The 12,770-nt window shown below is 35.3% G+C and overlaps 1 protein-coding gene across 1 annotated transcript in view; it reads left to right on the top strand.

Moving 5' to 3' along the window:
* The window catches only part of TNKS2 (tankyrase 2), a 32,816-nt gene extending 20,728 nt beyond the window's left edge, over positions 1-12,088 (top strand). The window contains exons 19-27 of the mRNA XM_072869367.1: positions 85-337; positions 986-1,068; positions 1,677-1,797; positions 4,296-4,393; positions 4,947-5,021; positions 6,082-6,187; positions 7,811-7,997; positions 9,390-9,546; positions 9,838-12,088. Of these exons, the coding sequence (XP_072725468.1) occupies positions 85-337; positions 986-1,068; positions 1,677-1,797; positions 4,296-4,393; positions 4,947-5,021; positions 6,082-6,187; positions 7,811-7,997; positions 9,390-9,546; positions 9,838-9,900 (1,143 nt within the window). The 3' untranslated portion in view covers positions 9,901-12,088. The remainder of the gene's footprint in view (positions 1-84; positions 338-985; positions 1,069-1,676; positions 1,798-4,295; positions 4,394-4,946; positions 5,022-6,081; positions 6,188-7,810; positions 7,998-9,389; positions 9,547-9,837) is intronic.
* Positions 12,089-12,770: the final 682 nt, after the last annotated feature.

Raw genomic sequence — 12,770 nt, forward strand, 5'->3', positions numbered from 1 at the left:
TCTGGAATAATGATAATGCATTCCAGGAATAAACATTGTGTAAAAGTGTTCCTCTGTTTTAATAAATTGTTTTCTGCTATTTAGGCAGATGATGTCAGCGCATTATTGACAGCAGCAATGCCTCCTTCCGCCTTACCGACTTGCTACAAACCTCAGGTTATCAGTGTGTCTCAGACGACGGGTTCTACAGCTGATTCCCTGTCTTCTGTTCCGTCCAGTCCTTCCAGTCTGTCTGCTGCAAGTAGTCTTGACAACTTGTCTGGTAGTTTTTCTGAACTTCCTTCTGTTGTTGGTACAAACAGTGCAGAGGGAGCTGCTGTTCTGGAGAAGAAAGAAGGTGAGGCTTTCTCAGGAATGAATAACATTTTCTACCGTATGGTAAAAAGAACACACAAGTGTGAAGTTTCCCATGCGTGAACACAGTTCCCATGACATATGCAGTATCCCTATTCCTTATGATGTCATTAACAAGGAACAGAAGTCTAAAACTCATGTAGTATAAGGTTTTAGTACTTTGCCCTTACAGAATCTTTAAAATGTTCCTTCTTTTTCTGTACAGAACCAAAATGGTGAATTGTGTTTTAAAAGAGAAGCCAAATGAAATTTGGCTCCATACCAAGCAGTATTTTATGACAAACTTTATCTAGTTTCTAAGAGGCTATTCTTGGATCAGATATCTTGAAAAGGTTACTTCTATAACATTTTAGTTCTCAAAATATTTTCTGTTTGAACATGCATTTCTGGTAGCTAGATAGTTGCTTATTTCGTGGAAGCACAAAGACTGCTCTTGTGAGGGCTAGAAATCTTAGAGTACTAGGGTAGATTAAGTAATAGTTGCCACTGGTTAGTAATATAGATATTTATTCCCCATTTTCAGAAGACTAGGAATTTCTGTCTCGTATACGCATCTCGCGCTGTCCGTGGCAATAACTTTATTTTACAGTACATGTATGAAAGTTTATTGTGAGTTTTTCTTCTTACCCAGTTTCAGGTGTAGATTTTAGCATAAATCAGTTTGTGCGGAACCTTGGCCTTGAACATCTAATTGACATATTTGAGAGAGAACAGGTAAGTAGCTATATTTATTTTGAGATACTCGGCTAGAAAGCAAGGAAATAAATACTGACTGTTTAGAATAACATGATGAGACAGATTTAAAATGAGTGAATGTCAGAGCGAAATTGGAATGAAGGAAAGGAGTGTAACTGGTTTTTTTTAATTGATATATAATAAAAATGTATATTAAAACATAGGTATATATAAAAACTGGGGCAATAATGTCCATATCAGTTTGAGAGTGTAGGCATGTTTCCTTTCTGTGGTATAAATAGTGGAGCAAATAAGTAGTCAGTGTTGATTAGTAGTTTCTGGTTTTGTTTCTGTTGGCTTGTATATATCTAGAAAATTGTATTTCTCAATCAGAAACATGATCTTTGCAAGCAATACAAGTTACACGATTGTAGTTTGTAGCATATTTATTTAAAGACAAAAGTTTAGAGAAAACAGCTGAATAAAAGTAAAGTACAAGAATAATACACTAAAGTCTCCAATGTTCATGTTCTCTTCACACTTGCTTTTTTTCTCAACTATTGTGAGGTATATTTTCACTGTCATTGGCAGCTGTTCTAGTCTGTTTATGCTGTTGTACAAAAAAAATTATGCTGCTTTCATTATAGATAACATTGGATGTATTGGTTGAAATGGGACACAAAGAATTGAAGGAAATTGGAATTAATGCTTATGGCCATAGGCATAAAATCATTAAAGGAGTTGAAAGACTCATTTCTGGACAGCAAGGTATATACTTGTTTCAAATTATTATGTAACACTGCTTTTATAGAATGTATTTTTATAAATGCTTTAGGTTATTCCAAATTGTATCTCATTAAAAAGAATTTATAATAAAACTTGTCCTAGAAAATGGCACTTCAAATGATAAGAATGTCTTCTGACTTGAAACGTGAGTGCTTTTATTTGTGCTGTGAATTGCTGTGAATCTTGCCTTTCAGTTTTTCCTTCATGATCACCGTTTTGTGTTTACTTAGGTAAAGTGTAGTTGTAGTGCAAAGTGATTGTAACCTTTTTGAGGTAGGGAGTATTTATCTTCATTGGAGCACTCTGGTAGAGCAGAGCACATTCTCTGTTGATGGGTTAGGGCCTATTATGTACTGATCCATTGGGTTCTGCAAAAGAATACTGTGTTTGCTCTCTCAGAAAGCCAGCTGAAATTCTTATATATACTTTTCTTTAAAAATACAGTTGGTGTGCTTCCAGTGAACCAAAATTAACATAATTGCTTTAACAGCTTCAACTTCTATTGAAGTTTATGCTAAAGCTTCTTTATTTGTTCAGCACTGTTGATACCAGCGCAATCCTGGGAATGGTATGCTTCATTTAACTATGGCTGCATAAGAGACAAAAAAACCCCTAGACCTTTTTTCCTCCTTGTTTCACTGAAACATCACTTACGATTGTTTTGCTGTGTTTCATTGAAATGGAATATATTAGTTAGAATTGGTAGGATTTTTTTCCCTCTTGAGACACCATCTGTGAATTCTCATTCTAAAATCTGCACTCCATAGTATGAGAGTCACTATCCCAAGCTCTAAATTATCTTTTTGCTCCTTGAAACAGTATTAACCAACCCTTAAGATAATCCTTTTCCTAGTAATGAAGTATCTAAGTGAATCTTCATAATTTTCTCTTAATTCTCAGATGGTTTTTGACAGATTCATTGAGTATTTTGAATAGAAGTAACTTTTAAGGTGTCACTTCAGCCTCATGTCCTGTTTGAGTTCTAAGTTTAAACAACCAGTAATCGTATACTGGGTTTGCCTTCCAAGTAGGACCGATGTATTCTTGAACATGTATATTTGTACACATTTTAATATGTCTGTATATAGACAGAATGTCAAACATCTAAATCCTTCACCACTCCCACCCCCGTTCTTCCTAGAGTCTTGCTGTCTTGCTATAAAAGGCCTGACATTTTCATTTGTAACATTAACCACAGGTGTAAGTACTTAAACTGAATATTTCAACAGCTCTTAATTTTTTTCTAGGGTGTATTTTTGGGGCGGGGAGGATTGTTGTCATTCGGTTGTTTTGTCAATTTTCTATATCTTGCCCTTGTGCTCTTGCACTTGAGTATGTTTGCATTGGTATTTTGTCATCTCTTCCTGAACACAATATAGCCATTATTTTGTTAGTAGGGCTTTTGTGGAAGAGTTTTATTTTGGTACTTTCTTGCCAGAGTTTCTTGCTCCTGAACACTCTATTCCCATTGCACACTACTAACATGAGGCTCCTGACTGTGGATGAATCTGTAATTTCCCTTTTCCCCACATTATTCCTTTCTAGAGAGATTATGACACACCCAGCATCTGACTCTGGTCACCTGCTAGTTGTCTGGGAAGGCTATGGGCAAAAAGACACCTGATACACACTGTCTTTGTATTCTTATGTCCAGTAATTACATTGCCATTACTTGCCAGTTGTGATTGAAGTCTGTATGTAAATTGACAATGGATTCTGCATAATTTTTTTTTTTTTGTGTATTTGGAATGAGAGAGAAGTTTCCTTTAAGCATTCAATATCAGACTCGGGCCTTTTAGGTTCACAGACTATCTTAGTTCTTTTGTCAGCTCTTTCTGCATGATCAATGGGAAAAATATTCCTACTGAGTTAGCACTTCAAGTCAATTCTCTTGTTCATGATGCCGTTGCCATCAGTTGTCATGGACTCTGCACAGGGACAGGTTGCTCATTGTTTCACTGCCTAGAGTTGAAATGAACTCTTACGTAAGCAACTGCTTACATACAGTTTCCCTGTCATGTGCATTAACATACTGAGCTAAGCACAGGCAGATGGGTTAGTGTGTCTGAAATGTTTATTCTTGTTGAGAGAATGATTGATCGGTATCCACAGATCAATGAAAATGATTGCCATTGATCTGCATCTAGACCGAGCTCCTGTGCTTCTGATGGCATTTATAGTGTATGCATGGTAATGTAGGGGTAGAGGTTATAAACAGAGATGCTGAAAAAGTTGGTTTGAAACTAATGAAATTATTTGAGGGATTGCACTTTGACATCCACAAAAATGTATGTGGCTGATGGAAGGTAATTAAAGTAATTGGTAATATCTGCCTTCCTTAGCAGCTAACCTCTTTATCTTGTAAACTGAGTTCTGAGAAAATGGTCCATTTTAAAAAGAAAAATCTCTTACTGGTTATCATTCCAAATCAGCAGTCTTAAAGCAGTTTCTGAAACTGTTGTGTCTTGTTATATTCACAGGACTTAACCCATACCTGACTCTAAATACTTCTGGAAGCGGAACTATTCTCATAGATCTTTCCACTGAAGATAAGGAATTTCAATCAGTAGAAGAAGAGGTATACCTTTCTTTGTGGTCTCTCAGTAATTTTGTTATTTCTACTTAAGAGGATAAAGAAGTATCGATAGAAAATTTAACAGTGCAATAAACATCTCTAAGCCTAAGAAAAACTTGCATAAGGATACTTCAAATTTCCAACTTCGATTGCACCACTTATAATCTGTGCTCATGATGTTCGTAAATTTTTTTTTTACTTAGGTTATTATTGCTTGTAGTATTTTTAAAACCTCTACTGTATAGAAAAACTCTTTGATATAACACACAAATTTTATGCTACTGATTGCCTGTCTGTTATACACAGTTTTAAGTCACTTCCTTCCAAAGTGACATAATCACACAGGACAGAATTCTGAAGAAACAATGTTCTAAATAGATTAGTGACAGACTTTTTCAATTTGAAAACTAGACCATGGAATATTCAAGATACAGTTTTTAAAAAATCATTAAACCTGTTCATGTACATCCACAAAATCTGGCATTACTTAACATACAGTCATTGCCTAGAAACTTATTGAAACAAAGTGATCCTTCTTAAAATTCTCAATCTTCAGATGCAGAGTACTGTCCGAGAGCATAGAGACGGAGGACATGCTGGCGGAGTCTTCAACAGATACAACATCTTAAAGGTAGCTGTTGCATTTTTATGGTCAGTGGTTACACCTTTAGAGTTTTGGCTGACAATAAAATGTCATAAAATGCTCTACATTTGTTTATTGAGTTCCGTAATGTGGCAAGATGTGCTGTTCTGAGACATGCACAAGAAAAAGGTCATCTTCCAGGGAAATTCAAAGAATAAGATTATATGGAAAAACTGCTTATGGGTTAATAGTAATTAAGAAATATTACGAGAAACTGACATAGAAGGACCTCACAGAAAACTGCAGAATGTTTGAAGAAAAATACAGAAGGTTTTATAGGAAACAAAAGAAGGTTTCTGTTGAGGGAATGGCAGGGGAAAAAAAACAGCAAGAAGTGAAAGCAAACCTCTTGAAGCATGGAATTAAGGGTACCTATTTTGGCTTGATTTAACACCAAAGCAGCTTAAAACACCAGATAGTAGACAGCCTTGCTTTAAATAATTTAGTGGAATTTTGGCTTGCATTCATTTTTTTTTTTTCCCCTGAAGAAATGGTCATTTTCATTGAAATGATAGAGATTTTGATTTGCAAGTAAGTGCTACTAAGTTTTATTCTGAACTGATGTTACAGTTTCCCCAGTAGAATTGATATGCTATATCTACACACATAAGGCTTTGCCAATGTCCAGCATACCTCTGCAGAGAGTACATAATTTACTTTATTTTAAAAATGTTCTAGAATTCTTCATGGAAGACACTTCTTAATTTACTAGATAATCGTTTTACTAGTGATTTGGCATCAAGCTATGTTTGGAGTGATACTCAAGTAGAATTGTGACTAAATTTAAATTAAGAAGTATTGCTCAACAGATGTTTAAAATGAATTGATTCTTAATGAAGCATATAATTATGATTTACTTAAGTTTGCTACAACACTCGACTTCCGCAGGGTAAGTTAGAGAATTTGTGTTTCATTGAGTTCTAAGTATTCTTGTTTAAGTGGCAGTGTAAGTGTACTGTGGTATAGCTGCTCTAGCTTAAACATCTATCAAGCAAAGCAAACAGAAGTTTTCAGTTTCAGGGCAGAACTTACATTTTGACTCTTTCAGATTCAGAAAGTATGCAACAAAAAACTATGGGAAAGATATACTCACAGGAGGAAAGAGGTGTCTGAAGAGAATCATAACCATGCTAATGAAAGGATGCTGTTTCATGGTGAGATATTGAAATGCACCTTATGAACTCATTTCACCATCAACACTCTTTATTGGAGGGTTTCTACTGGCTCAAACAAAGTAAATTATCTCAAAGGAAATAGGTTCTAGGTTTTGCATTAGTTTTTATATAAACAAGTGTTTGTATACGTCACAATGGGGACATATAACGCACTGCATCTTTCTTCTGAAATTTGCATCTCCTTGTCTCTCCCTAAAGGAGACTTCAAAGTTCTACGTGAAAACATTTTAGCAATTATGAATGGAGATTTAAGGGGTGTGCCGCCTACTTGGTTAAGTTACTAATTCTGTTTTATCGGCTGTATGACCAAAATGATTAAGGGTCAAACTTTATTCTGCTATGGGTTGTTTTGGGGTTTGGGGTGGGATTTTTTTGTTTCCTTGTTTTTATAATTTGGTAAGTTAGTTCTCATTCATCATTCCAGAAAAGATAGCTTATAATTAGCAAATTAAAGCCACTTGAAAGCTCTCCCATGCACAAATACGTAGTTTGTCCTGATGAGCAAATTAAGCAAGTTCACAGTACATCCTTACAATGAAAGCTACATAGTTCCCAACATATTATGTTACTGTTGGGAGCAGTGATAACACAATAATTAACTGCTTGCCCAAACTTCAAACTTGTAGATACCTAAATCCTGTCTTTTCACTGTGGTCTGTACCCCTGTAAGAAGAAACATCCTCTTAATGGAATGACCTGTCTTTAAAGGAAAGTCTCTTAAATTAGTTAGATAATAACAAAATTATCCCTGGAACAAAGTAATTAATGCCTTATGAGTGTTCTCTTTCTTTTTTGTGTGTGTGTGTAAGTCTTTAGTTTATATAATTTTTTTTAAGCATTAACATGTGTCTAACCACGTACACCACTTGCAGAAGATGACAAGCAATTGTCATAGGTTTTTCTCATTCTCATCTGGAATGTTCTTCTGCTCCATATACGGTTTTATCATCTTTAGGCTGGAGGATGAGGCTTTGGATTATTTTCACTGTAATTCCCAACATAACTCTGAAATGCCATGTTCTCTTAGAACAGTTTTTCTCTAAAGGTGCTTTCATATTTATATATACTGTTATAAAAATCCTTACTAAAAAACCTGTACTTTTTGTGAAAATTAATGGGTATCAGGTGTCTTGAGATGCAGAATGCAACCATTTTGAACGGATTATTCTTTAAGGCTAAATTTTATGACAATTGCAAGTAAATAAATATTGGTTTATGTTTATTGCTTTTTAAATGCAATCTTCTTAGCGTTAGGAAGAAGACGGGATTTGTGTAGCAATGCATTCAATGAATCTTGGTTAGAATGAAGCTCTGCCAAAGGGAGTGCAGATTCATAAAGCCTTCTCTTGCAGCAAGAGTTGTCTCAGATATTATCCTTTGTACGTCTTTGTTAAAAATGTACACTTATCAGCTACTGTCATTTGTATTATATCTGTAGCAAATTGGCCGTGTAAATCTGAGGTCAGAATTTCTGGAGATTGATTTCCTTGTATGTGTAGAAAAATGGTACCAAAAACAGTTCAGAATGGATGATTGAATGAATTGTGACACGTACAAAAATCTGTATACTGTATTTTCAATATTTTACTTCCTTTCTCTTAGGCTCTCCATTTGTGAATGCAATCATTCACAAAGGCTTTGATGAGAGACATGCCTATATAGGCGGCATGTTTGGAGCTGGGATTTATTTTGCTGAAAATTCTTCCAAAAGCAATCAATATGTGTATGGAATTGGAGGTGGCACTGGATGTCCGATTCACAAAGATAGATCTTGCTACGTTTGCCACAGGTAAGTCATTCAAAAGAATGCCTTTGTATATTGTGTTATAGACCATCAAGTTAGCAGTCTCTCTCTGAAGAAAGATTTGCTTGGTAAACAAACCTTCTCAGCACTCTATAACCTGGGCCTAATCCAGACTTTCAGAAAACGTTGATATTTAAGTCTTAAAGAACCTTTAACCAAACCTTTGCCATTAACTTACTGTAAAAATCATACTTAGGTAGCCAGAGAGTGAAGAGGATCTGCTAGATGCTTGTGTGAAAGATGCAGCAATGTGAGGGTTTAGTCCATTGCCTGCTACAGAAAAAGGAGAAATTCAGTGATACTCAGATGTTGTGTTTCTTTGAGGAGGATGTACTTTGTAACAGTCAGCCTCCGTGTCACTGCTGCTTCACACACTAAAATACAGATGTGGATTTGGGGACTCTCTACCACTAATTGAATTCTTAAATCCACTTTTCTGCAGAACACCTGTTATATCTTATTGACACAATCAGTTCAGAATAAAGTACTTCATGGAGTTAATTGTGGTAGCGGCCATCATTTCAACCAGGAGAATATTTTGTGTGTTTGTGTGCCTACTGTTTTGCATTGGTATCAGAGGGATAAGGTCATTCTTTCAGTTTCCTTCCTTGAGTCTCTGCCCCTTTTCATATTGCTCACTCTTTTCTGGCACTCTCAAATAAAGAGAATAATCTTCTAGAGTTATAGAGTATGTCAGAGTCTTTTCATGCTTTCTAAAGTTTTGAATAAGTTTTTTTAATGTCTTGTGTGAAGAGTTAGAAATGCAAAAGTTTTGGCTGAGCAAAATGGTACGTTACATTGGTCTACAAAAATGCTGAGATTCTATTGCCCTTGCAGTAGTACATATGTAAAGAAATAAGTACCCTTGTTCTGTCTCTTTATAACGAAAACAACATAACATACTGACAAATGCTAATATGAGGTATTTTGTGTTGACCTAGAGTTTGCACTTGGCCTTGATGTTGATTTGGCTGTTAGAAATCTAGTGTTAGAACGCAAGTGAATTACGCTGTTAGTATGAGTGATGGGGGGGCACCCTCAGAAAACTCTTTTTAAAAACCAAACAAATAAAAAAAACACGAAAAGGTAGTGACAGTCCTTGAGTACATTGTTAAGCATGCTGTTTCCAGTAATTAAGATAAATATTTTTTTGATGTTATTACCAACCCTTTCCTCGGGCTAACGAGCTTTTCCAAAGGGAACGTAACTTTTGTCCTTCAAAACAGAACTTCAGAGTTTTGTGAACTACAAAGAGTGACTAAAGTGGCTTTAAAGTTCCACTGTTCTCCTCAAGTAAAAGTTTCAAATTATGAAGACAGTCTTTCTGGAGCTTCACAAGCATTTTGTATTCATGGTCCTTTTTCCCTTTTAACACAGGCAATTGCTGTTTTGTCGTGTAACACTGGGCAAGTCTTTCCTGCAGTTCAGTGCTATGAAAATGGCTCATTCTCCCCCAGGACATCACTCAGTTACTGGGCGACCCAGTGTAAATGGATTGGCATTGGCAGAATATGTAATTTACAGAGGGGAGCAGGTAAATAGCTTTTTGGTTTGGTTTTTCAGACTTTTTTTTTTTAAAGGCATGTAATGTGTTGGGTTTTTTTTATTACTTTCGAGGTGCTAGGACTTGCTTTTGTCTTAAAACAAACTCCAGCTGTAGTTGCAGGTGAAAGGATCTGTGTTTCCTGAATGCTCCAGGCATTTTACCTTTGACATTTTGCCTTTTTTTTTCTTTGGCATAAATACTTTTTTCTCCTCTCTAGCAAACATTCTGAATTTATCCAGAAAATGAAATCATAATAAAGAATGTGTGTCACTCTTTCAGGCTTATCCAGAATACTTGATTACTTACCAGATTATGAAACCTGAAGCCACCACTGAAGCTTAAGACAAATTACTTCTGGGAAACCATCAGACTTGGGATGCAAAGATACCAATGGCTACCATCCTGTTAATGACAATGAGTTGTTGAAAAACTTTCATCCACAGGTGGTGTGGTAGCAAATGTGAACAAAATACACCATTTTTTACTTGATACAGCTTTAATAATGTACAGTATGTTTTTCTAAAATTTCAGACATGTCTTCTTCTTCAGCACTTTAACAGATACCATTCCAGGCATAAACTGGGGTTTGGCTGTACTAAATTATAAACAGAAAATTAACTTGAAACAATAATTTTTTACAATACTGCATTGAAGTTTAGCAGAAATTGTAATGCTCTATACAGGAACTCATTTTACTAATATTGTGTTCTTTAAAACACTGCATTTACACTGAAAACATTTTCATTTGTAAAACTGTAAATAAGAGCTTTTGTACTAGCCCGGTATTTATTTACATTGCTTTGTAATATAAGTGTTTTAGAACTGCAACCTTGTACAAAATGTTTTTTCCAGATGTTGGTTTGTTCATCTGTGTTTTCTCATGCACGATAGATTTGAAAAGCCAATTTTTTTTCAGGGTTTATCACTTATTTGTGAGGGAGAAAGCAAATTTTATCTGAAGAGGTTTAGAAATATTCAACTTTACATTGAATACGCAAAATTTTGTTCTGTATTTTTATTTATGAAATATACATTCCTGAGAGTAATAGGCTATGAAAATAGAATATTCCAGCTGAATACTAAAGTGTTTTTCCACCTACTTCCTAGAGTTGCATATTTTATTTCTGTAAAATGTCTTTTGAAGTTTTTTATTTAACTATAGGTATAGTTAACCTGTATCCTTACGTCAAGGCTAGTAGACCTTGCAAGTTACAGTTTTAGTAAATTATTTTCTTGGAATGTAGTTGGAAAATTAACCTCAAGGAGGTCTTTCTTGAGTTCCTCTTGCTTACATTTAAGCCAGGAAGTTAAACAGTTTATTCCTAATATGAGGGCAAACAACTTGGCCTTTTTTGTATGCTTATTTTGGTAAATTAATCTACCTGTTGGTGCCCTCAGGATCTGAGTATTGCGAGGTGGAAATGTTAAAAACCATTCTGTCATCTCCTGTGTTTCTTCCATGTTAATGTTCAACCTGTAGTTGAAGCAGGTGCGTAGAAGGGTGTTTATCTGCTGTTTATCCACTTTTGGCTGAGTGGAACTGGTTGGGGTGCAAGGTTCTGCTTCCTGTGTTCGGCCAGCTGGGCGAGGAGTGTGTAAGCGGGACGAGGAGCTCTTCCACAGCAGCAGCTGCCTTTGGTAGTCCTGATAAGACCACTTTGGGTGGAGGAAGAGTACAAAAGGTACAACCCACTGTTCAAGTCTCAGTCGGGGTTACTGAATGCACCGATCAGTTCAGTCAGCCCTATCGTAGCTCTCTTGTGTATTCTGCTTCTCTTCCATCTGCAGTTTTTACCTACATATTTCAGAAATATGTAAATACAAATTATAGTTCATTTGGGGTTAAAGTGGTTAGGAGTATATTTTAGTTGCTTTATATTTCTACATACAGGGCACTGTCCCAGAAGACAATTTGTTTGCAGGGCATGTTATCATACCATGGTTTTAAATGTAGTAACTGGTCAAGATAATGAAATCGTCTTGCTGATGTGGTGGTTATGTGATTATGCTCTATGTAAAAATGTATTGACCCTTACCCAGCTATGTGGGGAATCTGAATAATAAGATTGCATAACTCTTGCAGAAAGTAATATTGGCTATGAATAAAAAAGGCTTTGATTTTTAAGTACTTTCTCCCAGCATGTTGCCTGTTCCTTAGGTATAGTAATGCTGGAATTGGTGTTCATGCAAAATCTGTTAAGTATGTTTAAAACTTTTTTGTTATTGCTAAAATGCTTCATTCTCTCTGAATGGTCACTTAATGTCTTGTAAAATATTGTGGTATGATAGCATTTTAATTGGTACCACAATGTTGGTTTTGTCCGTTTGGGGATTTTTTTGAGCTGTTTTTTTGCATGACATACCTTGCACTCTGAAGATGGAAGCTGTAATGATTTGATAATACTGATTATTGAGGTGAACCTTTAATCTCTTGTGCAATTAGTTCTGCTTTACTCATCTTGAACTGTCTTTACATGTACTGTATAACATTCCATATCCATTTAACACTAAATAAATTTAATTCACTGGTTTTCTGGTAGCATGGGAGTAATTACAGACGTAGTATGTCAACCCATTGTTGAATGTAAGCATGCACAATACTGTAACAAACTACATCATTAGAGGGGAAATTAATTGCATTAAATAGAAAAGCTTTTAATGTGGATGAAAAACTGTAAATACTGCGGAAACTTGTAGTTTGATATATAGCTAACAGCTTTAGCTACCAGTGAAAATGTTTTAATAATAAATCTAGAAGTAAGCTTCAATTTATGCATTTAAAACTCCATTATATGGTCCAAAATGAAAAAGAAAACTGCCTTACATTGGTTTTGTAAAATGAAGAGTAACTGACCAGTGTTATGTTTCAGATAACTGCATAGGTAGCAGTATGATACATACATTAGCAACAACAAAAGTACTGCTTAGATCACTTGTAGTATCGCAATGAGTAAATAATTTTATTTCAGTAGGACCACTTATATGGTAGGAGGTTTCCAAAACCAGACTTGTATAGAAGATTTAAATAAGTATGAGCACTAGGGGGCAGGAAAACAAATGTTTAGTAAGATTGAAGGTGATGAAAATCTTTAAAGTATATTGGGAGTACAACTTATGATCAAATTGCTTCTGAAAATTCCACCTATCTAGGTTGTAAAAAATTAAAATTAACTTTTCATTCTGCATTAGTTTTTTAAAAACTAAGTAATTAG

This window comes from Ciconia boyciana, chromosome 8 (genome assembly GCF_034638445.1).
Source record: "Ciconia boyciana chromosome 8, ASM3463844v1, whole genome shotgun sequence".
Classification (NCBI taxonomy): domain Eukaryota; kingdom Metazoa; phylum Chordata; class Aves; order Ciconiiformes; family Ciconiidae; genus Ciconia; species Ciconia boyciana.